Consider the following 26,276-nt stretch of genomic DNA (forward strand, 5'->3'; position numbering starts at 1 on the left):
CTCACTCAGCCCTTTGAGCCTGCCCGGCAGGACACGACACGCAAGAGCCTGGGAGAGGAGGAGGTGTGTAACGGCACAGCAGCTTGCGCGGGTGACCAAGTGAGCTGGCTGGCTGCGCTAACCAGGGCTCCTCTACGGGTGTGCCGGGAGCTTTCAGGCTTGGGGTGGGGGCTAATGCACAGGGTTTCTCTTTCGCAGGCTGCACGCCAACCCCCTCCTGGGCGAACCCCCCTCTGAGGGCAGCACCTTGCCTTCGTGGCCGTTGGCTCTTGTGATGTTATAACCAGCTGCCCTACCTAAAAGCCCAGCCTGCAGAGGTGTGTAGCTCTGCAAACAAGGAGGTTTGCAGAGGCCAGCAGGTGCTTTGGGAAGAGGCGTTTGGCTATTTGCAGCACAGCGACCTTTTCCCTCTTGCTGGTATTGGAGCTGGATTCGAGGAGATGCCAGCCGAGTTGGGCAGGTGAGTGCAACGGAGCCAGGCAGCCCAGCAGACCCTTTGGGTGGGCAAGGCGCTGCCCATTCTCCTCGGGAGAGCCCGGCGGGAGCAGGCTGCTGTGCGCTTGTCAGGCCAGAGGTCGTCAGCTGCCTTAGTGCCCGCAGGGTGCTGTGCTCCAGCTGAGAGCTTCCTAAAGGCCCCCAGGCCCTGGGCTTCTCCGCTCTGCTGAGCTGAGGAACCTGGTGGCAAGGGAGCCCCTAAACGGATCACCGGGAAATCAAAGCCCACACTGTAGGCTTGCGTAACAACAGCCTTCCCTCTCTTGTAGGCGATGCATCAGCTGGCAGAATGGCAGGAGGTGCCTGAGGGCCCTTTTCCTGCTGGCCCCAGTCTTTGCTGGTGAGCAGCGCTGAGCAAACCTCTTGCGCGGGAGCACAGGCGTACGGGACGCCAGGTTTCAGGGGCAGGGAGAGGCAGTAGATGCTGTGACGCCTTCCAGCTTCGCATCTCTGTGACACAGTGAAGGCCAGAGAGGCTCTTGGCAGGTGGACTCCAGCCTGCCTCATGCCTTCCATGGGTTCAGGCAGTGTGAGGGAGTGGAGCGCCTAGGATCCTTATGGCTAGGGGTCCCTCCTTGCTTCAGAGCTTTGGGGTTGGACTGTCTGTGCAGAAAGGTCCACGGCCTGGTGCATTTTCTCTTGCCTCGGGACCACATGCCCTCATTAGGGTGCGGGTCTGTGGCCGTCAGGTGTGTGTATTTTCCAAGCTCCTGGGCGTGGGGGGTGCCCAAGGGCTTGGAGCCACGTCCTCTCTCTGCACTGGCTCCAGCTCCAGCTGAGCAGCCAAGCTCTTGCCCCCTAGGCGTGGAAGCAGAAAAGGTGGCTGCAGGCACCATTAGAAACCCTCTTAATATAACTGTCTCTTGACGTGGTGACTTCCAGCTGCGGTTTACTGCTGGAGCTTGCTGCTCACCGAGAGCAAGTGGCAAGAGGAAGCGCTGCAGGTACGTGCCTCTTGCTGTGGGAAAGCAAACTGTGGCGGAGGCCGTAGCTCTGAGCTCCTGCCTCCCCTGCAAAAGTTGGCAATCTGCTCCAGATTCCCAGGGCTCATCCTCACAGAGACGTGGGGCGGGTGCGGGGACACGTGAGCTTGGCATTGAGTCTCCGTAGCTGCTGAATGAGGTTTGACACCGAGATCTCCCTGAGCGAGCTCTGCAGCTTGACAGGCTGAAGAAAGGAGAACTTGGGCAGCAGGTGGCTTTGCTCTCGCCTTAGCTCCTGGAGGCTGCAAAGGGTCAAAGAGGAAATGGACTCCCCAAAGACAGTGGCTGGAAAAACGGCCTGACATCCTTTGGCTTGCTCCCCCAAACTGATGGAAAGCGGCAGCAACTGCTGCCTGTTGTTCCTAGGCAAGTGTCCTGTGGGAAGCCCCCACAGCGCTCCTGGTGCTTCCTCTCATGGAGGGCCTTTGTGTTTCAGGAGGAGTCTGGGCCGCCGGAAGCAGAGCTCACGACTCTCAGGTAAGAGCGCTTCCTTACCATGGAACTGATTGAGTGGCAAAGCACGCAGGGCTCCAGTCTTTGCCTTGTGCTAAAGGTGGAGGTGGAGGGAAGCCTTTGTTAATGCGAGGAAGGGAAGAGGATGCGCGCAAGGACACGGCGCCCTAGTCATGACTGCCTGCAGGGGCTGGGCAGCTCTTGGACAAGCTCTGCTTTCCCTTTGTCTTCAGCAACTCGCTGGCCTTGCTGAGGGAGAAAATCCGTGAGCGGCAGCTTCTAGAAGAGCAGGTGGCTCGCCTGCGTGCAGAGATGGGTGCCACAAACGAAGTCATCCTGCACTCGGTGCAAGAAGCCTTGTTGGAGAGCCAGATGGCCGAGGAGAAGAGCGGGGTAAAGAGGCTGGCATTTGATCAAAGAGCTTGCTGCCACTTGGAGGCTGCCTCCTGCTGCTTCCTCCTGGCCCTTTGCAGAGTCAGCTCTGCCCTCTTGCTGCCCAGCGCAAAGCTGGCTCTCAGGGATGGTTGGGGCAGTGGTGACCTGAGCCAGGTCCGCACTGTGGCTCTGGAGACTGGTGTTCTCCCTGAGACCTCGCTTGACTCGTCAGGAAGCGCTGACCAAAAGGTGTGGCGCCTTTTCCAACAAGTCTTGCCTGTGGTGGACTGACCGCCCCCCGTCTCCCCTTTGCCCTGGGCAAGTACTCGGTGTTCATGCAGAAGTGCCTGTTGATGAGTTTGTGTGATTGTCCGTGTTCATTCCCGCCTCTGCTTTCGCAATGTTTTTCCCAGCCCCTTCTCCACTTGACACGCGCAGCACTTGAGAAGATAGGGGCAAAGTACCTCGAGATGGTGGACTGGGCTCTGAAAACCACAGGTATGCCTACGGAAAGTCTGCTGGCACTCGGCTGGCGTATGGCTCTCGCACAAAGTCTGCCCAGCTGGGCTTGCAACCTGAGAAATACCTGCTAGCTCACTGCTTCTCCTAGCCTTTGGCCTGTCCTAGGCAGCTGCTTGGCATGTGCATTTCAGGGGCCACCATCGATGTAGAGAGAACATCCAGGACTTATGGCAGTGGGCGAGGCAGTGAGGCTTGCTGGCTTTGTCTAGCGTTCTTTGCGGCGGCCAACCCTCCGGATACTATTTTGCAGGTAAGAGCATAGACAGCATGACTTCTGAGGCAGTTCCTTGCTTTCAAGTTGAGCCACCAAGCCCCAAACACCTCCCTTCACAGCAGCAGTATCACTCAGCCCTACAGCGCTCAGCCTCTTCCTGACGATCACCTGCGCTTCCCCACAGTGCCGCCCTCCCGTCTGGAGGGGAACGGAGCTGAACCCAATGGCAGCAACCTGCCCACCAGCCCTGGTCACCGTCTGCTGGGGACCTTTGTCCTTGGCAGCTGCATTTTCCCACCTCAACTCCGCCGGTCCCTTTCCAGAGAGAGTGGGAGTTGGGAGGGGCCTGCCAAGCCACTGAGGCAAAGACAGAACCTCCTCCAGGCCCGCAAGCGTGGCAGGATCTGTTGAGTTGGAGGAAGTGTGGCGGCTGAACTGGGCCTCGTCCCTCCCGCACACTCGTTGAAGGCTTATGGGGTGACCTCCACTAGGGAGACCCGGCCTGCCTCTGAATGCTGTGCAAAATCAGAGCGGGATTTTGGAGAGGCAGCTGAGCCTAGATGTTTCGTAATGAAGCTTTCCGTCTTCTGAAGACAAGTTGGCAAGTCCCCGCCTGTCCCTTTCATCCACTTGTGTGCCTTTCCAGGCAGAATGTCAGCCAACAGACCAAGCCAGGTCTGTGCTTCTTGCAAGGCAGCCATCTCTGTGGGCTCTTGGAGGGCCTTGCCATTGAAGGTCGCTGCTTTCTGGTTGCAGCCACGTACTTCCCCTGGACAGTGCTGGGCTTTCCAAGGAGCGGAGGGCCAAGTGGTCATTCGGTTGCCTGAGCAAATCTGGCCAATGGCTGTCACCGTGGAGCACATCTCCAAGGCAGTCTCTCCTTCCGGGGAAGTCAGCAGCGCCCCCAAAGATTTTGCTGTCTCCCTAAGTCTCTGCCTTGCACCTGCGGGGAGAGCAGCGAGGGAAGCTGGCCAGGGGAGAAAGCTGCGAGGGAGCCTTGTTTCTCCCGGCGGCTTCTCTCAGAGGAGCGTGGGCTGGTTGCTGCAGAGCAGTGCGTCCCTGCGTGCCGTATGTGGGGGCCCACGGTGGTGTTATGCCACTCCGGCTTGCTTTGTGCTTTCTGGCCAAGGGTCTTGGAGCGCTTGCTCAAAACAGCCTGACCCACGTGCACGCTAACCTCTTCTAGACTAGGGCTAGAGGAGCGGGACATGAGGCAGGGTTGCCCGATTCTGACTCAGCGGGCTCTTGTCCTTCGGCTCTGCTGGAGCCTGACCTGCTCCCCTTGTCGGTTGCCTTTGAGGGCGTGGATGAGGAAGCCGCAGAAGAAACTTTCCTGGGGCTCTTCGTATTTGATGTGGACCAAGAGGCTGTTCAGATCTTCCGCCTGAAGGTACTGGGAGTGCGTGTGGGCACGATGCGAGGGGCGACCTGAGCTTTGCCTGCAAGTGCTTGGACGACCGAATGCGGAGGATGACCCAAAGCATCCGGTGCCTTGTGGCTCTGGCATGGCAACCATGGCTGCCTCCTTTGTCAGGGCTGCATTTTGTTCCCCGGCAGGGAAGCTAGCGCTGGCAAAGGGCGCTACGTTGCTGTGCTGTTGCTCTTTACACCTGAGGAGTCATGGCTCCCCCCGTTTCCTTTGCAGAAGCAGCCTCCCAGAGCCTTCCAGTACATCAAATTGCAGGTGTGGAGCAACTGGGGCAACCCCGAGTACACGTGCATTTACCGAGTGCAGGTTCATGGCGCGAGGGCAAGGCAGAACTACCACCTGAGGCACGAGACAAGAGAGCTTCTGTAAGCAGGAATAAAAAGAGAAGGAAAAGATGTGGCAGCTCGCGTTCATGTTATTTGCCCCCCCCCCCAGAGCTTGACTCCTGAGGCAGGCCGCACGCGGTGCGCATGCTGAGCCCCTGAAGAGAGAGCCAGGAGAGGAGCTGGCTCTCTGGAAAGCGCGGCCATGCCTCCAGGAAGTCTGAGGGCACTCGGCTTGTTCCGAGAAGATTTGGCAGAGTAAGGAAGCAAAGAGACTCTTTGAAAAGCACCCTCCACAGGCCCTGTCATCCGTAGGACAGGGATCTGCCACAGAATCGCACAATCACAGAATGGTTGAGGTTGGAAGGGACCTCTGGAGATCATCTAGTCCAGCCCCCCTGCTCAAGCAGGGTCACCTAGAGCACCTTGCACAGGATCGCGTCCAGGCGGGTTTTGAATACCTCCAGAGAAGGAGACTCCACAACCTCTCTGGGCAACCTGTTCCAGTGCTCTGTCACCCTCACAGGGAAGAAGTTTTTCCTCATGTTCAGATGGAACTGTCTGTGTTTCAGTTTGTGCCCATTGCCTCACGTCCTGTCGCTGGTCACCACTGAAAAGAGTCTGGCTCCATCCTCTTGACACCCTCCCTTCAGATATTTGTACACATTAATAAGATCTCCTCTCAGCCTTCTCTTCTCCAGGCTAAACACAGTGAGTGTGAGTTAGTGAGGTGGATCCCATCTCTCCCAATCAGTTGTCAATCTTCAAACAGGGTCCCCTGTTGCCCTGTTGCCAACATCAGTGGCATAGCCAGTTATTTACTTAGAGTATCCATCTACTCCTCCTCCTCTCCTTCCCCCTCACTGACAGGATCGAGGAGAAAGCAACTTGGGCCCCCAGACCTCTGACCATTGTCCCCAGAGCTCCGAAATCCCGTTTGATACTTTCCAAGTTGCCCTTGTCAGTATCATTGGTGCCAATGTGGAAGAGCAGCAGTGGGTAATAGTCAGAGGGGTGGACAAGCCTCAGCAGTCTTCCCTTAACATCTCGGATTCGAGCCCCCAGTAGACAGCAAACCTCTCTAGACAAGAGGTCAGGTCGACAGATAGGTGCCTCTGTCCCCCTGCACCCACTACAATCACTTGGCGCTTCTTCTGGCTGTTCCTGCGTTGCACAGGGTCCGTCAGCTCAGTTGCTTCACTTGAAGCTGCGCCCAGCTCTTCCTCAGTTTGGAGGGCGCTGAACCTGTTCATCAGCTGAAGGGTTTCAGGAGGAGCAGAAGCCTTACTCTTCATACAAGAAGTGACCCGTTTCCAGCCTTCATCTTCTACAGAGTTATCACTAACTGTTTGACATGGCACAGAGCCCACCTGCATCTCCACTGCTGTGGGGGGTTGAGACTCTTGAAGTTGTAGAGTCTCTGAGAATATCCCACCTATCTCTCGCTCATCTTCTCGGCTACTACACAGCCTGCCTACCTCCTCCCGTAACTCCTTTACCTGGCAACACAACTCGTCAGCAACAGCACATCTTTTGCAGAAAAGATGACTGTCAGCCCCAGCTTCACAGAAGCCTTTGAAGGGCATCCACTGGATGAGGGCATTGGAGTGGACCTGCTGTCAGGAATGCTGACACAGACAGGAGATGAGCCAGCAGTCCCTCCCTGGGCCTGTGCGGTTGGGATTGGCGCAGGAGTCACAGCTGTGCCTCCACACTCCCAGAGCAGTGTCTCCCCGTTCCCAGGCCTTCCTTGGCAACTGCTTCAGGTGGGACTGCGCATGTGGTTTGGGGACAGGGAGTTGGAATCCAGATGTGTCCTGGCCGGCTGGGCAGGATGGGCTCCAGAGAGGTTGGAGGGAACTTTATTTGGCAGACAGACGGTCAAAAATCACTTACACAGCGGCAATGGTTTCCACAGGCCTCTCGCCTTCCCATTTCTCTGCCTCCTTGTTGGAGTAAGAAGAAACCTGGCAGTACAAGGAAGGCAAAACCCCCATTGCAATGAACATCTGTTCCTCTCTCAGCTGGCAGAACAGATGCTCACTCCTGATGGTCTCAGGCCTGTTGTGGGCCGGGTGCCTCTGTCCGTGCTGCATGTCACTGCTCTGAGAAGCCCCGCAGCACAACGGACTCATGAGCTGGGAGCCCAGGTTCAGGGAGCTGCTTGCTCCTAGATGCTTGAGGAGGACTGCTCAGGGAGCCTTTGGAGATGGGCTGTGTGAGCAAGTACGCCATGTGCAGAAATAAAGCTGCAGCTGGAAAAGGCCAGAGCTGGTTTGTCGGTGGAGCAGCTGTCTGGGGAGGGCTGGACAGTGGAGCAGGCAGACCACAATTGTCCCCTCCAGTAGAGACTTGTTACCCCTAGGCCTCAACTGGAAATCTCCTCATAACTTCCCAGACACTTGTCAGTCTCCTAACAGCGAGCTGAAGCAGCCCAGCACAAACACCTCATCCTCACAGGCACTGACAGCTGCACCAGTCAGTGCTCATTTGCGTACGCACCCTTATTTCCTGACATCACAATTGAGCATCTGCCCTAAACTTCACGTCCATAAGACATGGCCTGCCATGGCTCAGGGCCAATGTGGAGTCCGCTCACCCTCTTCTCCTTTACATACCAGGAGCGTGCTCCAAGAGGACTCTTTCCTGATTTTCCCAGCAACTGAAGCAAACCTGAGCAGCCTATAGGTCTTCACTTTTTTGAAGATGAGTGCAATATTTGCCTTTCTCCAGTTTTGGGGGACCTCCCCTGACATCCAGCATCTTTCAAAGATGATAGACAGCAGCCTTGCAAGGACATAAGCCAGTTCCCTTGGTACCCTGACATGCAGCCCATCTGGTCCCATGGCCTGGACTGGGTTGACTTCTTGCAAGTAATCTCTGATTCAGTCCTCATCCACTGCTGGTAGTTCTCTCTGGACCCCTTCTCCAAGCACAGAAGCCTGGGAGATCTCAATGGTGAAGACTGAGGCAAAGGCGGCATTGAGAATCTCAACTCTATTTGTGCTTGCTCTCACCAGATCACTTGCCCCATTCAGCAGCGGTCCCACATTTTCCTTGTTCAGCCTTTCACTGCTAACACAGTGGTAAAAGCTCCTCTTGCTGCCCTTGATGTCCCTAGTGAGTCTTAACTCCGGCTGAGCTTTGGCTTTCCTAACATCCTCCTTACATGCCCAGGTGATGTTTCTCTGTTGTAGCCTGACCGTTTCCACCTACTATATGCTGTTTTTCCGGCACTGGAGCTCCATTGTGAGTTCCCTGCTTAGCCAAGTCGATCTACTGATACATCAACTTGCTTTTCTCAGTATTGGGATGAACCGTTCTCACACTTGGAGAAGGTTGCCCTTCAAGATCTGCCAGCTTTGCAGCCAATAGGCCTTGACCAGCCTCATCTCGGACCTCCACCCACCCACTGCCCACAGATCCAAGAGCTCCAAGATCTGAAGATCAGGCTCAGCACCCTGCCCCGCCCCCCACCCCATCGTCTGTCCCCTGGCATGCACAGAGGTTGTTAGAAACTGCTAGAATTACAAGCAAGAGCTTCTAGTAGCTATCCTTTTCCAGCAGCAGAAGGCACCCCAAAGTAGTTAGAAGACCTAGAAGCAGAGCCTGGAAAGCACTGCACAAACTGCTGAGTCTGCTAGCTGCCTTGGCTATACTCATCCACTGCCACATTCGGTGCTTTCTTAGCTGCAGCAGCTTCTAATTGTTTAGCTTTCTTTTGTTCCTCTTGCAGCTTGTTCTTTCCCTGCTCCTCTCTCTGTTTCTGCTAGCTGATGCTCCTATTTCTTGCAGCCCCAAGTCACCAAGGGGTAGGAGGCAGCTCCATGTCTTCCATAACTGCAAATAAATCCGATGGACCTCTTGCTGAAGCAACAGGTTTACTGTCCTGCTCCAGGCCACAGAGATCAAGCTCTGTGGGCTTACCAGCAGCTCTGGAAATCCCCATCTTAGAGTTGCAATGTGGTTGCCCTTGCAATTCCCCTTTTAGTGACCCCCCTCTGTCTGGCAACTCCCCTTTGTTACGTAGTTTGCTATTTGTGGTTGCCATTGCCCTTCTGCTAACTTATTTGTACAGCAGTAGGTCACCGTTGGCCACCTCTGTACACACCCTTGCAGACAATAGCTGGGGACTTGGATGCAGAGGGAATAACACCAACTCCCCAAGAGCTGCCTGTGGTTTTCCCAGTAGCCTGATATCCGGTTACACCCATACCAAATCAGAGCTGTCCTGGAGCACAGGCAGCCAAAAACCTAGAAGGTGTGTGTGTGTGTGTGTGTGTCGGTGTGGGTGTGGGTGTGGGTGTGTGTTTGGGGGGGGTGGGGTGCAGAGCTTGTTTTTGCATTCTGGGCTCTGAGAGTAGACTCTCATCCCATCAAGGCGTGTCCCCGCACCTTAGAAAGATCTAGGTTAGGTGAGGGGCGGGGGTGATATTTGTTGTGAAATGTTCCCACTGCAGTGCCCTGCAGTGCCCAACCCAGGCTGGGTTGGAATCACCAGGGGCCATGGCGGGGAATCTCCACGGGGACAGAGCCCGGGGGTTACTGTGAATTTGAGGAGTCCCCAGGGGGTACAATCCGTGGCACTCAGCTCAAGGGGTGGGGGGAGTTGTGGAGTCAAAGTGCTGCACAGCCTGAGGTCAGGCCTGTGATGGTCAGCTCAGGGCTTGAGAAGGACTGAGTGAACAGGGTGCTGCAAGAACAGGCTGCTCCATGAGGGAATGTGAGCTGGGAGCCAAGGGTGACTGAAAGCAGGTGGAACAGCATCCTCAGTGTCCCACAAGACCCAAACAGGAAGATCAGAGCAGGCCCAGCAGTGGTAACCAGAGACAGCCAATCTGGGATCACCAGACCAGCCTGCAGTGCTGAGGGCAGGTCCAAGGTCAAGGCAGAAAGCCAAGTCAGCAAAGAAAGGTCAGAGTCAGCAAGGTACATGGCTAGGCACAACACACTGCAGCATAACTCAGGCAAGGACCAAGGCCAAGGGCCTGCTCTTCAATCCAACTCCAAAGCCAATGGGCAGAGGGTGCTTGGGTGGAGGCCCCAGATGAGGCTTCTCACAACTCTTTCTCACAACTTGGCTGTTTTCACATCAGCCTTCTCCCAGGTTACACAGATGCACCATATCAGAGCTGGGCTTGAGCACAAGCCACCAAAGACCTGGAGCATGGGGAGGGGAGGTGGTAGAGCCTCTTGACACACTCTGGGCCTTAACACTTCCCATTTTGCCTCCAGCTAGCAAACCTTTCCTCCCCTGCACTGTGATCATTCACAATGAAGAGCACTCCTGGTCTATCCTTCTTAGATGATTATGCAACAATCCCCTTCAGCTCACCTAATCCACTTGTACCACACCTTGTTGTACCTTGCACTGAGTTGCAAGTCCTTGCAAGGACTTGTATCTTCCTACTGTGGTAGCAGACACATTGCTATCTCTCTGCGTAAAGCGTTGTCTCTTGTAGGATCATAGGATAACTCAGATTGGAAGGAATCTCAGGAGGTCTCTAGTCCAACCTCCTGCTCAAAGCAGGGTCAGCCACCCTGTGGCTCTCTTCTCGGTGCTTTCCCAGTGCTCCAGACTCTCTGCTTGGATCTGCTCTTCCTGCTCTTCATCCAGGGGCCTTTTCTCCTCAAGCACAGTGAGTTATTCTCAGGAAAGATTCAGTCTGCCTTCCTGCCAGAGCTTCACCCAACTCTCTCACTGCCATGGTAAGGGACCATGTCATTGGGCAGTGCTGACACATAATCAGCTCCAATCAAACAGGTGCTATCCGTCCCAGGGGTTCCCTCATCTCGCAGACCAAGGGCTGAGACATAAAACATGTTACCAATTATCCCCAGTCCCAGGGTAGCCCCTCTGCCAGGCCCTCCCTGTGTTGGCTTTCACGTCCCCCATCACAGCTTTGCACAATCTCTGCTATTTCTGGCTCACACAAAGTTTTAGTTAGAGCATGCCACAAACCATGTCCATAGCCTACTCACAATGACAGTTCAGCTGTGTTAGCACCCTGGAGTATAGATCAGCCCCAGCAGCTCCTGGAGACTGAAAACAATATCCTGGCACAGTGAGCTCTGCTGCAATTCCTCTGCAGCACTGACTGGCAGCACCAAGGGCCACACTCAGATTACAGGGACCCTAACAAATGCCAGCTCCAGCCAACAGCTAGTAACCACCCAAAGTGGCACTTACTAGCCTGGCCTTAAGTTGGCCAGGGATGCTGAAATCCTGGCAGAGGCTGCTGTGAGCCGGGCACATGGGATCCCATTTGAAGAGAGCCGAAGGCCAAGATGAGCAACACATGTCAGTGTGGCTTGGGAAGGTCAGTCACAGGAGCTGTGCTTTAAGGACATGCAGAACTGGCTTTGTCCTCAGTCCTTGTGTTCAGTTTCTGCTGTCCAGGAATATGTATATACCCTATATATATATATATTTATATATATATATAAAAAATATATATACACCCAAGTCTCATTAGGCTCCACAGAGCAGCAATGACCTTCTCAGGCAACGACTGTGGTTTCAACTCCCATTTTCTGAAATGAAAAATGAGGGGCTACATGTTGGTTTCTGTTAAGGCAGCCTGAAAGTCCCTTTTGTTGGCAAAGCTGTTCTTACCCACCTGCCCCTGTCTCCCAGTTTCAGAAAAGTGATGTGTTAACCTCAGACAAATTCTTTTGACAACATGTCAATGTACATTCCTGCTCTTGTAACCCACCAACTTATGCCAGGTTGTGAACATCTGGGATGGTTAGTCCAGTGTACTGATGGATCTGACCTGATCTTCCTCCATCATTCAAGCAAGTGTCTTCAGAGAGGCTATGCTGACTGTAGTGAATTTATTTTCAAGGAACATAAAACATCGCCAGTATTTCTGCGGGGTCCAGCATGCTGAAGCTTTTCTCCTCTTTCAGAGATCAACTGTTTGGATCCCACAACATTCATTTCTTTGAATTCCTTTCATTTCATGTTCACCCTTTTTGCTCCTGAGAACTGAACAACCAGCAGCACAGCCTGGCAGTAAAACCTCTCGCTGTGAGCAGGATTTGAACCTGCGCAGGGAAACCCCACTGGATTTCAAGTCCAACGCCTTAACCACTCGGCCATCACAGCACCCTGGTAGCTGAAAAGCTTTAAAAGAGAGAATTTCAAGGATGCAAAAATACCTGCTACTCACCCTGGACACTGCCCATCCTGAGTGTTGGCCACATCATGCAGTGACCCTGCTACTTCTTTAAACAGCCTGTGCTCCCTGCAGCAGAGCTAGGGGTGAGAGTAATGAAAACAGTGCTCAAGCTGAGGTAGAGATTTTCGGGAGCCACGGGAAACTGCAGATCATCTGCAGTACCTGCCAAGATGGCCCTCTGAAAAGAGCCTGAGCATTTGTCCAGTGGGGATCACAATACAGTCCTGCTGTGCAGCATCCTGAGAGACGCACAGGGAGGAGCTCTGTATCTGATCTCCAGTGCTGTCACACTAACAGACACCTTGTTGCAAGGGAACAATCCTCACTGGCCTCCCCTGTCTGGGAATGATCCTCCATATTTCCCTCCTTTGGCAGAAATGCACTAAACCCTTGGAAAGTGACTCCCGATTGAGACAAATTGCACCAGGACAAATGCAAAGTCCTGCAGCTGGGCAGGAAGAACTCCCTGCACTGGTACAGGCTGGGGACTGACTGGCTGGGGAGCAGCTCTGCTGAAAAGGACCTGGGGTCTTCATGCACACAAACTGAACATGAGCCAGCAGTTTGCCCTGACAGCGATGAAGGGCAACAGCATCCTGGGCTGCCTGAACACAGTAGCATAGACAGTAGATTGAAGGAAGTGATTATGCCCCTCCACTCAGCACTCATCAGGCCATAGTTAGAATACTGCATTTAGATTTGGGTCCCCCAATAAAAGAAAGCGTTGGTAAACTGTGAGGAGTTCAGCTGAGGCCAACCAAGATGGTCAGTGGTCTGAAGCACAGGCCCTGTGGAGGAGAGGGTGAGGGAACTGTTTTTTTCAGCCGGAAGAAGAGACAACTTTGGGAGGACCTAACAGCAGCCTTCCAGTAATCATAGGGAGGTTGTCAATGAGACAGTCAGGCTAACACACAGCAGTGCGTGGTGGGTAGGCAAGAGCCAATAGGTATAGGATTTTTAACCATGAGGTCATTCAAGCATTGGATCATGGTGTCCAGAGAAGTTGCACTGTCCCCATCCTTCAAGACCTTCGAGACCAGGCTGGATAAAGCCCTGATCAACCTGGCCTGACCTCATGGCTGACCCTGCTTTGAGCAGGAGATTGGACTAGGGACCTCCTGAGATCCCTTACAATCTAAATTATCCTGTGATCCTATGAACTGGGAGGGCCACATGGTGGCACTGGAGCTGCGCAAATGAGGGGATGTCCTCTGAAACACAGGGGCTTGTTTCCTGATGCTTGCTGAGAGCCCAGCTCAATCCTGGCACAAGGCAGGCTGCACCAGCATAGAAGATGCTGGCCCTCCATCAGGGCTGACTTCATGTCAGTGAGCACCAACACCTCCGGGAGCCTGATACAGATTACTCCTGGACCTGTTTGCATACATCTTTGCCCCGGGTGAGATCATGTTTATAGCCCTGACAGTTTGCACTTCTGTTGCACTAGAAAATCTTTCCACAGCCCTTCTTCTGTCCTCAGCACTCCCAGAGACGCTTACACGATCCAGGTACTAATGCCTGCTGATGATCATTTGTCTCTCTGTCTCCACCCTACCAGTTACTGTCTTCCAGCTCTCTTTAGCTAGAAATCAGGAGAGCTCCAATCCAAGTCCTTTCAGGAGAAGGTCTGTTAAGATCTACTTTGAATTACATACATGTTTTCTCTTTAGTGATCTGCTTGTTTTTAAAAACCCTTGACAATTAAAGATCACTTTCAGGCTGCCACTAGCTGCCACTGCTGTTTTGCTTTAACTTGAATCAGTTCCTCAGTCTCATTTGCCACATGGCCATACAAACACTTGTACAAGGGGAAGTGCAGCATGGCACAGGGATGGGGGGAAGGTGGATTATCTTCATTAGGCATCAGTTGGTCCATGAGGAAATTCTCAATAGTGGAGCCCAATTTAACAGCCTCATTCCCTCCTCCACATTGCCTCTGCACAGCTCTTAGTACAGCCTGTGTCTGACCAAACTGGGGATCTCCTGCAGCTGAGAAAAAAAATCCTGAAAAGAAAAGACTTTTCAGCTGAATCGATTCCTTGCTTGGGGTCATACTGTGGCTGCACAAAGAGCTGAGCCAGCATAGTGTGAAGGAGTTGTGTGGGGCTGGAAGGTAGCAGTGGGTGGAGGCTGACCATTGCCAAAGAGGAACCTCTCTGAGCCTGAGAGGAGATTCTTCCCAGGGACAATTTGATCCCAGGAGGATCCCAACATCACGTCTCAGAGAAATCCCAGTTTCAGCAGTACAGAGCAGAATAGACCAGCCCTAGGAGGGAGCCCATCTGCACTGCCCAACTCATCCCCGTTTGCCCAGAGTTTGTTTTGCACAAGACAGGGAGTGTCATTGCTTTCCTTCGTGTAAGCATGGCAGATAGGAGAGGCTCTGTGACGGGCTTTGTGTTCATTGCACTTGCAGTTTGTTGTTGTTCCCCTGCATACGCAAGAGGGCCCAACAGAAGTCTTCAAACCAGAAGAACCAGTCTAGGATGCAGAGCTTGGAGCCTTTATTGACCTGCTTTACTTAGAAAAGGTATGGGGAAAAAGAGAGCCAGGTCCTCACTTCCGGCAGAAAAGGCAGTCCTGATGACTCCATCTGGGTTGCCTAAGGATACTCCGGTGGGCCTACACCGCTCCTTCTCCAGCCATTAGCAGTAGCAAACAAATTACATGAAGCATCACCCACATTCACCTTCTTTGGACAGGCATCAATCACAAATGCAGCCTCAAGCAACCTGTCGTGGCTGAGCCAGGGTGCCACACACACTGCCCAGGACTATAAGCTTGCTGGATGGACAAGTGCACATTGCTCTCCTGGTCCTGCTGTCCAACTTGTTCTTGGGGAACACACACACAACGCACACACACAGAATGGTTGAGGTTGGAAGGGACCTCTGGAGATCATCTAGTCCAACTCTAGTCCCCCAGCTCCAGCAGGGTCACGTAGAGCAGGTTGGCCAGGATCTTGTCCAGAGGGCTTTTGAATATCTGTAAGGATGGGGAGTCCACAACCCCTCTGGACAATTTGTTCCAGGGCTCAGTTACCCGCACAGGGAAGAAGTTTTTCTTCATGTTGAGACAGAACTTCCTGTGTTGCAGTTTGTGCCCATTGCCTAGCATCCTGTCGCTGGGCACCACTGAAAAGAGTCTGTCCCATCCTCTTGACACCCTCCCTTCAGGTACTTATACATGTTGATAAGATCACCCCCTAAGGCTTCTCTTCTCCAGGCTGAAGTGTCCCAGCTCTCTCAGCCTTTGCTCATATGGGAGATGCTCCAGTCCCTTCATCATCTTTGCGGCCCTCTGTTGGACTCAGTCCAGGAGCTCCATGTCTCTCTCATACTGGGGGGGGCCAGAACTGGACACAGTACTGTCGATGCTTCCAACCATCTGTAGAAGGCCTCATCCACTTTCTCTTCCTGACCAGGTGGCCTGTAGCAAACACCCACAATAGTATCATCCATGTTAGCCTGCTCTTTAATCCTTACCTATAAACTCTCGACACACTCATCATCCACCGCTAGGCAGAGCTCAATACATTCCAGTTGCTCTCTCACATAAAGGGCGACTATCCCTCCTCACCTTCCTGGCCTGTCCTTCCTAAAGAGCCTCTAGCCATCCATGGTGACATTCCAGTCATGCAAGCTATCCCACCATGTCTCCGTAATCGCAATGAGATCATAATCTGTGACTGCACACGGATCTCTAATTCCTCCTGTTTATTCCCCATGCTGTATGCATTTGTGTACAGGCACTTCAGGCACTTCAGAGAGGTATTTGAGCGTGCTGATTTCCCAGAAGGGGTGCAAGAGATAACCACATGTTGCAGTTTCCCTTAAGAGCTCTGTGAGTACTACAAGCATTTCAAGCATTGCTGCAAGGAGAAATTTGGTGGTGGTGGCCCCTACCTACCTCCAATGTGATACATTTTCTCTCTCTGGCAAAGGAGGCAATAACAACCACCCTTTTTTCTTCTATAACAGTTTCTGTTCTGGTGTGGAAGGGGCCCCTTCAGGACACTGTTCTTGAGTGCAGCAAGGAGAATAACTGCACACGCTGGAGGCAATGAGGGGACACGAAAGAGGGAGGAATGGGCAGTGGCACCCACAACAACTCTATATTGGCCCATGACCTGGAGTGGCCTGACATATGCAGCAAGGGGGTGGGGAATGTCATACCAGGACACAAGGCCAGTGCATGGGATGATCCTGTGGGTTGTCAGTTGCTGGATCCAAGAGCTGCTGTAGCCAACTGTGAGCATACTGCTGTCCCTGCACACATTTTCCAGTCCTTTAGGCTCCAGGCAACAGTAACACCCCACCATTCACCACCTCAGTTGGACAATGGACCTGCTGGGAAGCACCCAGCTCCCTTTTTTCTTGCTTATCCTGTTTGCAGTGTCGTGGCTAAGATCTTATTTGAGGAGCTGAGGCAGGTTTGATCTCACTCCCAGCAGCCCTTTTAATGTGGTAGCACTGGTTACAAAGCAGAAAAGTAAGACATCCCCATGCACGGCGGATGAAATTACCTGAGTGGTGCCTCTGCACTTCCCTCAAAGCTATAGAAGTCACTCCTGGAGAAAGGGAGCAAAATAAAGAACTATTTGAGGTTTCTTTCAGCACATAATAGCACTACAAACGGCAACAAGAGCAGACTCTGCCAAGCTGCTTGTCAGCAGAGACCAAGACAGTACTACACAGGATAGCATCATACTCGCTGCATGTATCTTGCTATGACAGCCGAGCAACACAAAGCTGCCTGAGTGCTGACCAACAATCAGGAAGACTCACTGTCCAGCAGTCAGCATCCAACATCTATCAGCTGTGCTTTTCTTTCCATACATTACCTATTCTAATCCATTCAGTGGCATGCTTACTGATTAGCTACAAAGCCTATCCATGCTCTTGACACATGTATACTCGCCCCAACAGCAACCAGCATCCTGATCTTGCAGCTTACAGATGCACTGTGGCATGTTCTGTAACTCTGGCTTGTGAGTGATCTTTTGGAGGAGCTAATCTGCAAGTGCAGCTTAGTTGATTTGAAACTACTGGCTCTGTTTCCATTAGCCTGTCAAGCCCAGCATTACTCAGCATTACTATCCAAGACAGATCAGTACATCAAAGCCACTGTAGCTTCTCTACGAGTGGTGCTGCACAGCCTTTGTGATCATTTAATCTCAGGCTTATAACTAGCTCAAAACTAGTCACTTTCTGAAGGAACAGGGAAAACAACATGCCCACAGATTAGAACCACTGAGATTAATTCCTTTTTTTGTCTTTAATTTGGACCTGAGTTTTTCTCCGAAACCCTACAACTTTGTGTGAGCTCAGACCACTTAACAGCTCACTGACCACCCCAGCCCAGCATACCAGAAAGAAAACTGTTGAACTTTTCCCTGTGATATTTCACCCCTACACTTATACTATATATAATCCCTTCCACCCAGCTAATAGCACCACTCCAAACCATGCTTGTCATTAAAGCAAGGAAAGAAAATGGCTGTTCTGCATCTGTGAGCAGATTAGTAGAAGGAGCAGAGATGCTGTGACAGATATTGCTGCCTGCAAACTTCATCTGCAATGGCATGAAATGAAATTAGCAGAGGTGATCTGGGAGGTGACTGAGCTGAAGAGATTAAGGTGAAAAATTAAAGCATGCTCCATTCCTGGCAACACTTACACACACACTGCAACCAGTAATCCTCCCCCAAGGTCTTCCATTCTCATCATCCGCCTTTTAAAAAACTTCCTCTATGCAAGTGCTACTGGCACTCTCAGGACCCCTGGGATGAGGAAGTAAGGCTTTCAATCTTAGACCTTTTTGTTCAGACCTCCACATTTGCAGTGTATGTATTACTCTTGTTGTTCAGCAAAAGTTTGAGGAGGTTTTGGCTTCTAGGATTCGATTGTACCACAAGCAATGGACTTGTAAGAGTATCCAGAGAAAGTTCCCTGCCAAAATACTGAAGACACTTGTGGAAGGCATTAAAAAAAAATCCTTTAAAAAGAAAATTCTCTGTTTTTAACAAGCTGCAATCCCTAGGGGAATTTTCCTCTACATATGTTAAAAAAAAAAAAATCTCATAATGGTGACCCTAACATCATGATGTATCATTCTTATTTTCCCCGAGGTCTGATAAAAGGCTGATAATTCAGGTCATTTGTTCATTCCAGATTTCACCTCCAGCTCCAGCTCAGGCAGATAGAGACATCTTCCATGTTTGATGCTTTCCTTTGATTTTGTTCTTATCCCATCCCAACTTATCCCATCCTCCCTCCCTCCCACATGAGAGGGCAAAGAGTTCATGTTCTAGCCAGAACTGGTCAGTCGCAGTTCCACAGTCACTTTGCACTAGCAGGATTTGGCACTGATGCTGAATTGCATGCTCTCTCCCAGCCTCTAGCCTTATGCCAACACAAATGCTCATCCAGCTGCAAAGGGAGATGATCCAAGCTGAAACTCACCTGGAACCCCTCCCCTCTTCCCCCCCTCCACAAATACTACTTTTAATGCAGCTCAAGGGGATCAGACTCACCTTGTGGCCCACAAGGATGAGTACCAACACCAGGGGTACCAAAACACGTACCAGGAGTGGATCACGGGGGAGCTGATGAGAGATGCTACAGGAAAGGCCAACAGAGGAGAGGAGGGGGCTGGGCCCACGAGCAGGGAGACTGGTTGCTGGGAGCCTGTTTGACTGGGAGCACAGAAAGGGGAATGTGTTGCGCTGTAGAGATTTGGAGGAATGGAGCTCCCAAGGGGCTGACGCAAATCCCACAGTGGGGTATGGAAGTAGACAAGAGCCCTGAAGAGGAAGGTCTGTATCTGACACTAGCCTGGAGGGAAGCGGATAGTGAAAACACTTAAGAAAGGAGTCTGAGTTGGTCTACAGATGAGGGGCGGTAGGGCAAGAGAAGGGTATATCTTTGGCAAGCCACACTGGCTCCTTTAGGCTGCAAGGAGATACCAACTGTTGCATGTAAGAAATCAGATGGAAAAGAATTTGAAATGTTTATTGATCAAAGAATGTTACAAACCACCGATTGGCCACAAAAGCTCCCAGTGATTCCTCTTAACTGGGCACCACTGGGAGAGAGCAGATCCCCTGCTTATGTTCAGGCAGGAGCAAGCACACACACACACATCAAAGGGTTACTGCAAATCTAATCACAAATGTATGCCCCCTAATCATCAGCTTCATTAGCATTTAATGCAATTGTGCAAACAGGGACCATCTATCTGTCTTACGCCAGGGCTTCACCCTCTCCAAGACCCGTTTACAATATTTCAGTTAGTGATCTTAAGAAGGGCCACCTTCTTATTTGGTGTAAATGGTAGATGGTAATTAAAGAGAGTTAATTTATCATGCTGCTCTAATCAGAGCTTAGCTCTGATCTCCATTAGCTCCAGTGGAATGGCACAGGTCTACACCTGCAAAGGATCTTGCTCAGAGCCTGTTAGCTAAATTCTTCAGATTTGTTTTCCCTCCCTCCTTCTCCCAGAGAAATAGGAATGAGAGCAGGGTGTGTAAATTTGGGGTAGTCGGTTAACTATGGGTAGGCCTATATTTAATCAACCAGCAATGGGGTGGTCTAAGAAGCTGATGGGACTCTTGTATCGAAATGGGGTGATGGCGTGCCATCAGACAGATGGCAGACAGACAATCTGAGAAAAGGATGCCCCCCTTTGTCTGGAATTGAGGCTCCCAATCAATCCACATCAATCCTGGCAACTTCTGCAGGCCCCTGGTGGTCAGCCTCTTGGATGAAGCGGTAGATAGCATTACCTTCACTATTTTGGCAGGGCCAAGACAGCTGCTTCAACTTCTGCATGCATTCCTTCCTCTCTCCTGTCAGGAGGGGAATTCTGTATCCATCCTTAAACTTTGCGATTGCTGCCACACGTGCGTTCTTCTTGTAGAGGAGGAACTTTCCCCAGTAGAGACAAAGGGCTTGACGGTATCTGAGGCTGAGTGTGTCCTCTCTCTTCTGCAGCTCCTTATAGATCTGCTCTTCCTGTGATGGGTCTCTTGCACCATATAACTCTGCTAATTGCAGCTTTACGAGCACGAGGTCGAGGTCTGGACATTTCTGAAGAACTTCCTCAAGGACCTTGATACCTGCCTCCAACATCTTCTCCTTGTTTTCTTTCTCTGCATTAAGCCACTGTTTCTTATAGCACTTGGCCAAGGCTTGGTAGAGAGGGTGGTAGCATGGATCCAGCTGCAGGGCTCGCTGCAAAATCTCAATTGATCGCTCTGCCAACCGTGGCAGCCAGAATAGAGCTACACCTTTGAGGACTTCAGGATCAGAGCTTTTCTCTGCACTTTCTTCTATCAAGCCAATTGATCTTTCTTCATCCAATGATTCAAGCAGCCTGGCTAAAAATACCTTGGCTCTGTAGTTATCTGGTTGCTCAAGGACAGTTCTTTCCAGCTGGATTATGGCTTTCTTTGCAAAATCAGGATACCAGAAGTAAATCCAGGAGGCATAAAGAGCCAATCCCAGCCCAGCTTGGAAATGCTTGTTCCCCGGTTCAAGCATCAATGCCAGCTCAAAGCATTCCCTAGCTCGTTCCCCATTACGGGCTCTGATAGCCAAGAGGGACCACCCTTTCTGGGCCTGGATATACTGGATCATCACTGCATCCCAAGGAGTTGGGTAGAGTTCCTGAATTCGGTCCAGATATCTCTCAGCCTCTGTGTAAGAGTCCTGAAGGTAATGGATCCAAGCATAATTTCCATAGATAACCAAAGAACGAGCTGAGAAGGCATCTGACTCATCTTGTTTCAGATGCTCTTCAGCTTCTTCAAGACTTTGCAGGGCCTCTCTTTTCTGGCCTTTCTGCTGGTAGAGGTATGCCTGCAGGCCCAAGAGTGCCACCTGGTTTTGGTGGGGGGTGTGCTTGATTTCAACAGCCAGCTTCTGCAGGACAGGTGCAGGTTCAACATGGCCTATTACACCCAAGTCCCACGTGAAATGGCACTGAAGGGCATCCAGCTTTTCCTGCAGTTGTTCATTGCTACAGAAAGAAAAAGTGAGTCATGAAGAGGCAGCACCTGGAGGTGTGTGGTCCTGTGGTGCCCACACATAGAGGAGAAAGGAGCTCCTAGCTGTACATGAAACAAAAAGGAGGGAGGGATGGAAGATGGGGCTGTCCCATTGACTCACAACAGTTCCTTGCACTCAGGCTACCAAAGAACTCATAAATGTTCATTCCCATTGAACCATCTCCAGGCAACCATCTGGAAGGTTCCACTCCTGGCTTGTGGGTCTCCAAAAGGGAGGCACCAATGCCTGGAACCAGGCCTGCTCTTTTTAGCAAGTAAAACAAAGGCATTGGGATGGACTGCAAGAAGCAGAAAGGGCAGAGCCAGCCAAGACCATGTGATGAAAATTTCTTTGTTCCTCCTGGGGAGGAATGAGATGGACTGCATCTTCATCTGCTAGACACAGCAAGAGAAGGTTCCTGTGAAAGGAAACTGGCAGGAATCTGACAGCAATTAATTATCTTCTTACCTGATATATCCATGGCATTGTACTGCCCTTCCACAGCCTGGAGCAGCTCCCTGCCCTTCTCTAACCATTGGATCCCCTTCCTCTAAAATTGCTGTTGGAGTTCTAGCTTACAGCTATCCCAAACTTTCCCAAAGCTGGGGAGAAACTATACACATGGCACCCTTTTTGTTTCCCAGCCTGAGTATATAGTGCAGCAGCCCTTCCTCATTCTCCCCTCCCAATCCTACTTGAGAGCCAGTGAAAGAACCAGGACATTCAGGCATCCTTTTCTACCCCTTCCTCACCTCCTTCCCCTCCCCTGCCTACTCTGTACACCCTCCTTGGGACCAAGTAAGGGGAGCCAGGACACCATGCTAAGCCCCACCAGCCCCAAGCTATTCTTGCTGGGAGCCACTACAAGAATAGATGCTGTGCACTTACCCCATCTTCACTATGAATGTAGTGACACTGTCTGGACTGTGTCTTTTCCACACTGTAGCAGGTATGCTGGACAGTGTGGAATTTGGGAGTTATCACTTTTATACAGAGAAGGTCCTCTCATAAGGGGCAGGCTCTGATTAACCAATATCTGTCTCAGGAAACAAAACTGAAAGAGAACAGCTTGAACCAGAAAAGAAAGTATCCTGCCCTCCCTTTCTCTCTCAGCTATATCCTTTCCCTTGCAAAATGAGTCCTGTGTTCAGATAAGTGGGAAAAGAAACCCCATCATTAGAGCAGCAGGGCCCGGACTCAGGTCTGGAGTCCTTCTCCCCCTTGAAAAGGACTTCATTAGCAAAACACCACTCCATTATAACTTTCAGAGAGCAACAAGAGGTAAGGCGATTGAAGAAGGGGATACATTCTGAAGCCTTGTACACCAGTAAATACAGTAGTGTATACATATAATATAATATATGCTGTGTATTTCACTGCCAGTGAAAGGCCACAGACTCTGTACTGACTCTGTAAGGCTTCAGAACAGGGACTTGTCAGGCTGGTTTTGTCTGGACTTGTCTTGGCCTGTTTGAGGCTTTTTTTTTTTTTAGTTTGCTTGGTCTGTTTACCTACAATAGCAACTGTCTGGCAACCAGCTGGCTATTACCTAGCGGATTTTAGCAATTGATTTTGCTTAGTTTTGTATAATTGTGGGGTACAGGGGTTATGCCTGGAATAATTTTAACAGGTTTCCTTAAGTAGCAGGTAGTGATGACAGGGAGTCATTCTGTGGTCACTGAATTGTTTCAAGTGTGAGCACAGGATGACACCAGAGGCCCCAGGGCTATAAACAATTCACCAATGATCCATTACTGATCATTAAAGGACTACAGCTTTGGCAGATGAGTGAAACCAGTCTTAGGGCTGACAGAGAGAACAAAGAGCATTGGTAAAACACATCATAGATAATAAATTTGGACGGATTAAGATGGATTTCTAGACCCATGAAGAAAGTACGGGGGTAGACAGCATTAGAAAATATATAAAAACTGCCCCAAGTAGACCCTTGGATGAGGAAGAAGAAATCATCAAACTCAACATCGTACACCTCCCGGCAAAGAGGAGGAAAAAAACATCAACATTGTACTCCTCCTTAGGAAGAATTCAGGATGCTGATGAGTCACTGTTACAATGCGTGGGGAGGGGGAGAAGATAACACCAGAGGAGTTGGGCAGATATTTGTGTCTATTGATTTTATTAACAATCTTTAATAGAAATGGAGTAATTTGGATATTAAGTGTTAGCACTGTTGTAATTGGACTAATAATCACCATTTGCTACATCTCAATTAGACTGTTAAAGCATTAATTAGACTAGCAATAAGTTCTAATTCTTGGATCCTCACATAAGCATGTTCTTTCAGTTGCCCATAATGAAACTCTGTATGTAACAACAGAGCCACATAGGGCAGCCTCTCAAGGAAATTTGTATTTGGGAGTGCACCTGCCTTGAGCAGCCTGGGCCCACCACCACATATCCCATGCAAGATGAGAGCAGAGCACCTCTTTATAGACTCAGTACCAAAAGCACACTTTTGGCCCTTCTGCCGAGTTTACCCCTAAGCACTCACCAGGAGGGGCTCCTTGCTTGAGAGAAGCTAGTGCAAAACTCATTCCAGACAGGCCATGCAGAGGGTAGTGACAAGAGCAAACTCTTTCCTTGCCCCCACAGTGGGGAGTGGAGAGCTGCCTCATGCACTGCAAGGCTGTAGCACCTTTGCTGTGCCTAGCACTTTGGCATGCACCAGCTGCTTCTCCGTCACCTATCATGGCCAGGACCCACACCCCAATACCAGTTATGTCAGCAGACCTGGGCAGCTGGTGCGGGACTGGGCAGGCCTACGTTGCGGCTCATCCTCCACCCCTCGTTCCTCACCCTCCATGACCACTGTCTCCAGCTCAGCACCAGTGCTCTCACAGCCCATAGGTACGTGCACTCTGTCTGACAGTGCATCACTTCCTCCCAGTCTGCTGTCATCTAAAAAGGTAGTAAATGCCTCCTTTCTACCACCACATCGCTAATGGACATCCTGAGCCACAACACAGCCATACTGTTCAAAATCCAACCACTGGAAACAATTTTCTTGACAAATTTCCCACACTGGTTTGTACCCTCTTTGCCATTGTTCCTTCTGGACCTGAGAGGGCCAGCTGCAGTCCATGGCCTGCATCAGACCATGAGACAGTTTCATCTAATCCCCAAGGATGCCCACTCATGTGACCCACTGGCTCAGAGATTTGTAATGTGGGGTGTGGTTCACAACTCTGCAGCTTTCAGTATTTCCCCATCTGCATCCGGGTCTGGGGCTGGATGAGTTGAGTAACAACAAACTTTTGGTTCCCTAGGGCAGGGGCTGAGTGGAGCTGTGGGCAGCACAGGCAGAACAGAGTAGAAATTCAGAGCTGAAGTTCCTCAGGCTTCAGCAGCAGTTCTTGACCCTGTCTCATGCTACTATTAGGACTGGTCTGAGGAAAAATATGATTCTCCGAAATGGCTATTAATATCATACAAAACTTGGATGGAAGTCAAAAATAACAGCAAACAAGAAAACTACTAACCACACAGCCAAACAGAAAGTACAAGCAAGGCTTGGTGTTACGAGAGATAGATGGTGGAAGGAAAAGCAAAAGAGTTGCAACAAGCTGTGGAGAGGAAAAATGCAAATAGCTTCTGTGATAGCTCAGAAACAGTTCTTGGCCCCAGAACAGTTGTGTTACATTGAATAATGCTGACCAAATGCTCTGAGCTGATTGAAGGGAAACTCTGGTTTAATGGCCTAAACATCACCCTAGTTTGGAAGAACACCCATCTGCCAGAAAGTCCTGCTGCTGCCTGCCCAGGAAAAAATGAGGCCCTGAACCAGCTCAGTACTGCACACACAGTGACTCCAGCCCCCTCCATGCCTTGGCACTGTGTTCTCTTTCCTTTTCTTCCTTTCGGTTTCCATCTTTTGTGCAGTTTCCAGCACTAGGCTTAAGGGCTGTATCTAGGAAGAAGTGCAGTCCACCCGTACAGCCCCCAAGGGGAAGAGCTAAGTTTCATGTTCTCCTCATGCTGTTGATAGGTCTTGATATTCCCATCAACAGGCTGGAGAAATGGTCTGACAGGAGCCTCAAGAAGTTCAACAAAGGCAAATGAAAAGTCATGCACCTGGGAAGGAATAATCCCATAAAAGAAGACAGGTTGGGTGCTGACTGGCTAGAAAGCAGCTTTGCAGGAAAGGACCTGGGATCCCTAGTAGACAGCAAGATGAACATGAGCCAGGAGCATCTCCAAGGAGCAAAGGTGGCCAACAGCATCCTGTCCTCTATTAGCAAGAGCAGCTCAGGGTGAGGGCAAGGATACTTCCCCTCTATCTGGCACTTGTGAGACCCCATCTGGAGTGCTGTGTCCAGTCTGGAGCTTCTCAGTACAAGAAAGACATAGACAGAGTCCAGCGGAGGCCATCAAGGTGTTCAGGGGCTGGAGCACATGGCACATAAGAGTAAGCTAAGAGAAAGGGGTTTGTTAAGCCTGGAGAAAAAAAGATGAAAGGGAGGTGGTATTGCTGTCTTCAAAGACCTTATGGCAGGGTATAGAAAAGACAAAGCCAGACTCTTTGTGGAGGTACGCAGGAGAGTCAACAGACAGAAGTTGCACCACAGGGAATTTTTATTAGATATAAAGAATGAAACTTTCACCCTGGGGGTGGTCAAACGCTGGAGCAAGGCCAAGAGAGGTTGTGAGTTCTCCATCCTTGCATATACTATACTCCAAACTTGATGGGACAAGGCCCTGAGCCACCTGGTCTTACAGATTTGCTGTGAGAGGGACTTGGATGAGAGATCTCCAGATGTCCCTGCCAAATTCAGTAACTCTGTGACTGCCTCCCACACAGCCTTCCCCCATAGCCCTCAGTTCCTAATCACACAGACCAATCTGGTGTTCACCACTGCCTATAGACCAGCTACTCTGCTAACTTAGGTGTCCTCACCTCTCATGCACAGTTTGTCTTGCTTTCCCAGGCTGGGGCTCCATTGCTCTCAGTCCCCTCAACAACACTTTTCCATCACAAACCATATTTCTCCTGTTGGAAGTTTGTCACTGTTCCTCAGGCCTAATACTCCCAACTTCTGCACTGATGATACACTGCAATCCTGACAGGGTGGATATCTTCCCTCTCTTTGGATACAGCTGTTTGACATTTGTGGAAGGAGAAATCAGTGAAGCACCATGAAACTCGAAAATACCAACTCTGATGCAGAAAAGCTTTGATTATTAGCTCAAAGCACAGCTCAAAGCTGGAAGCATATCCTGAAAAAGTCTT

General features: G+C 50.9%; 1 protein-coding gene and 1 non-coding gene across 2 annotated transcripts; both read right to left on the reverse strand.

Moving 5' to 3' along the window:
* Window positions 1–11,823: 11,823 nt before the first annotated feature.
* On the reverse strand, window positions 11,824–11,905 carry TRNAS-UGA (transfer RNA serine (anticodon UGA)). Its single transcript has one exon. It is a non-coding gene; the product is annotated as a tRNA-Ser (tRNA).
* Window positions 11,906–19,687: 7,782 nt separating this feature from the next.
* On the reverse strand, window positions 19,688–21,921 carry LOC106497157 (interferon-induced protein with tetratricopeptide repeats 1-like). Its single transcript, XM_013957973.2, has 2 exons — window positions 21,917–21,921; window positions 19,688–20,999 (listed from the first exon to the last, which is right to left on the reverse strand). The coding sequence occupies exons 1-2, from the start codon at window positions 21,919–21,921 to the stop codon at window positions 19,688–19,690; spliced, it is 1,317 nt and encodes a 438-aa protein (XP_013813427.1).
* Window positions 21,922–26,276: the final 4,355 nt, after the last annotated feature.

Source organism: Apteryx mantelli, chromosome 33 (assembly GCF_036417845.1).
Source record: "Apteryx mantelli isolate bAptMan1 chromosome 33, bAptMan1.hap1, whole genome shotgun sequence".
In the NCBI taxonomy this organism is placed as follows: domain Eukaryota; kingdom Metazoa; phylum Chordata; class Aves; order Apterygiformes; family Apterygidae; genus Apteryx; species Apteryx mantelli.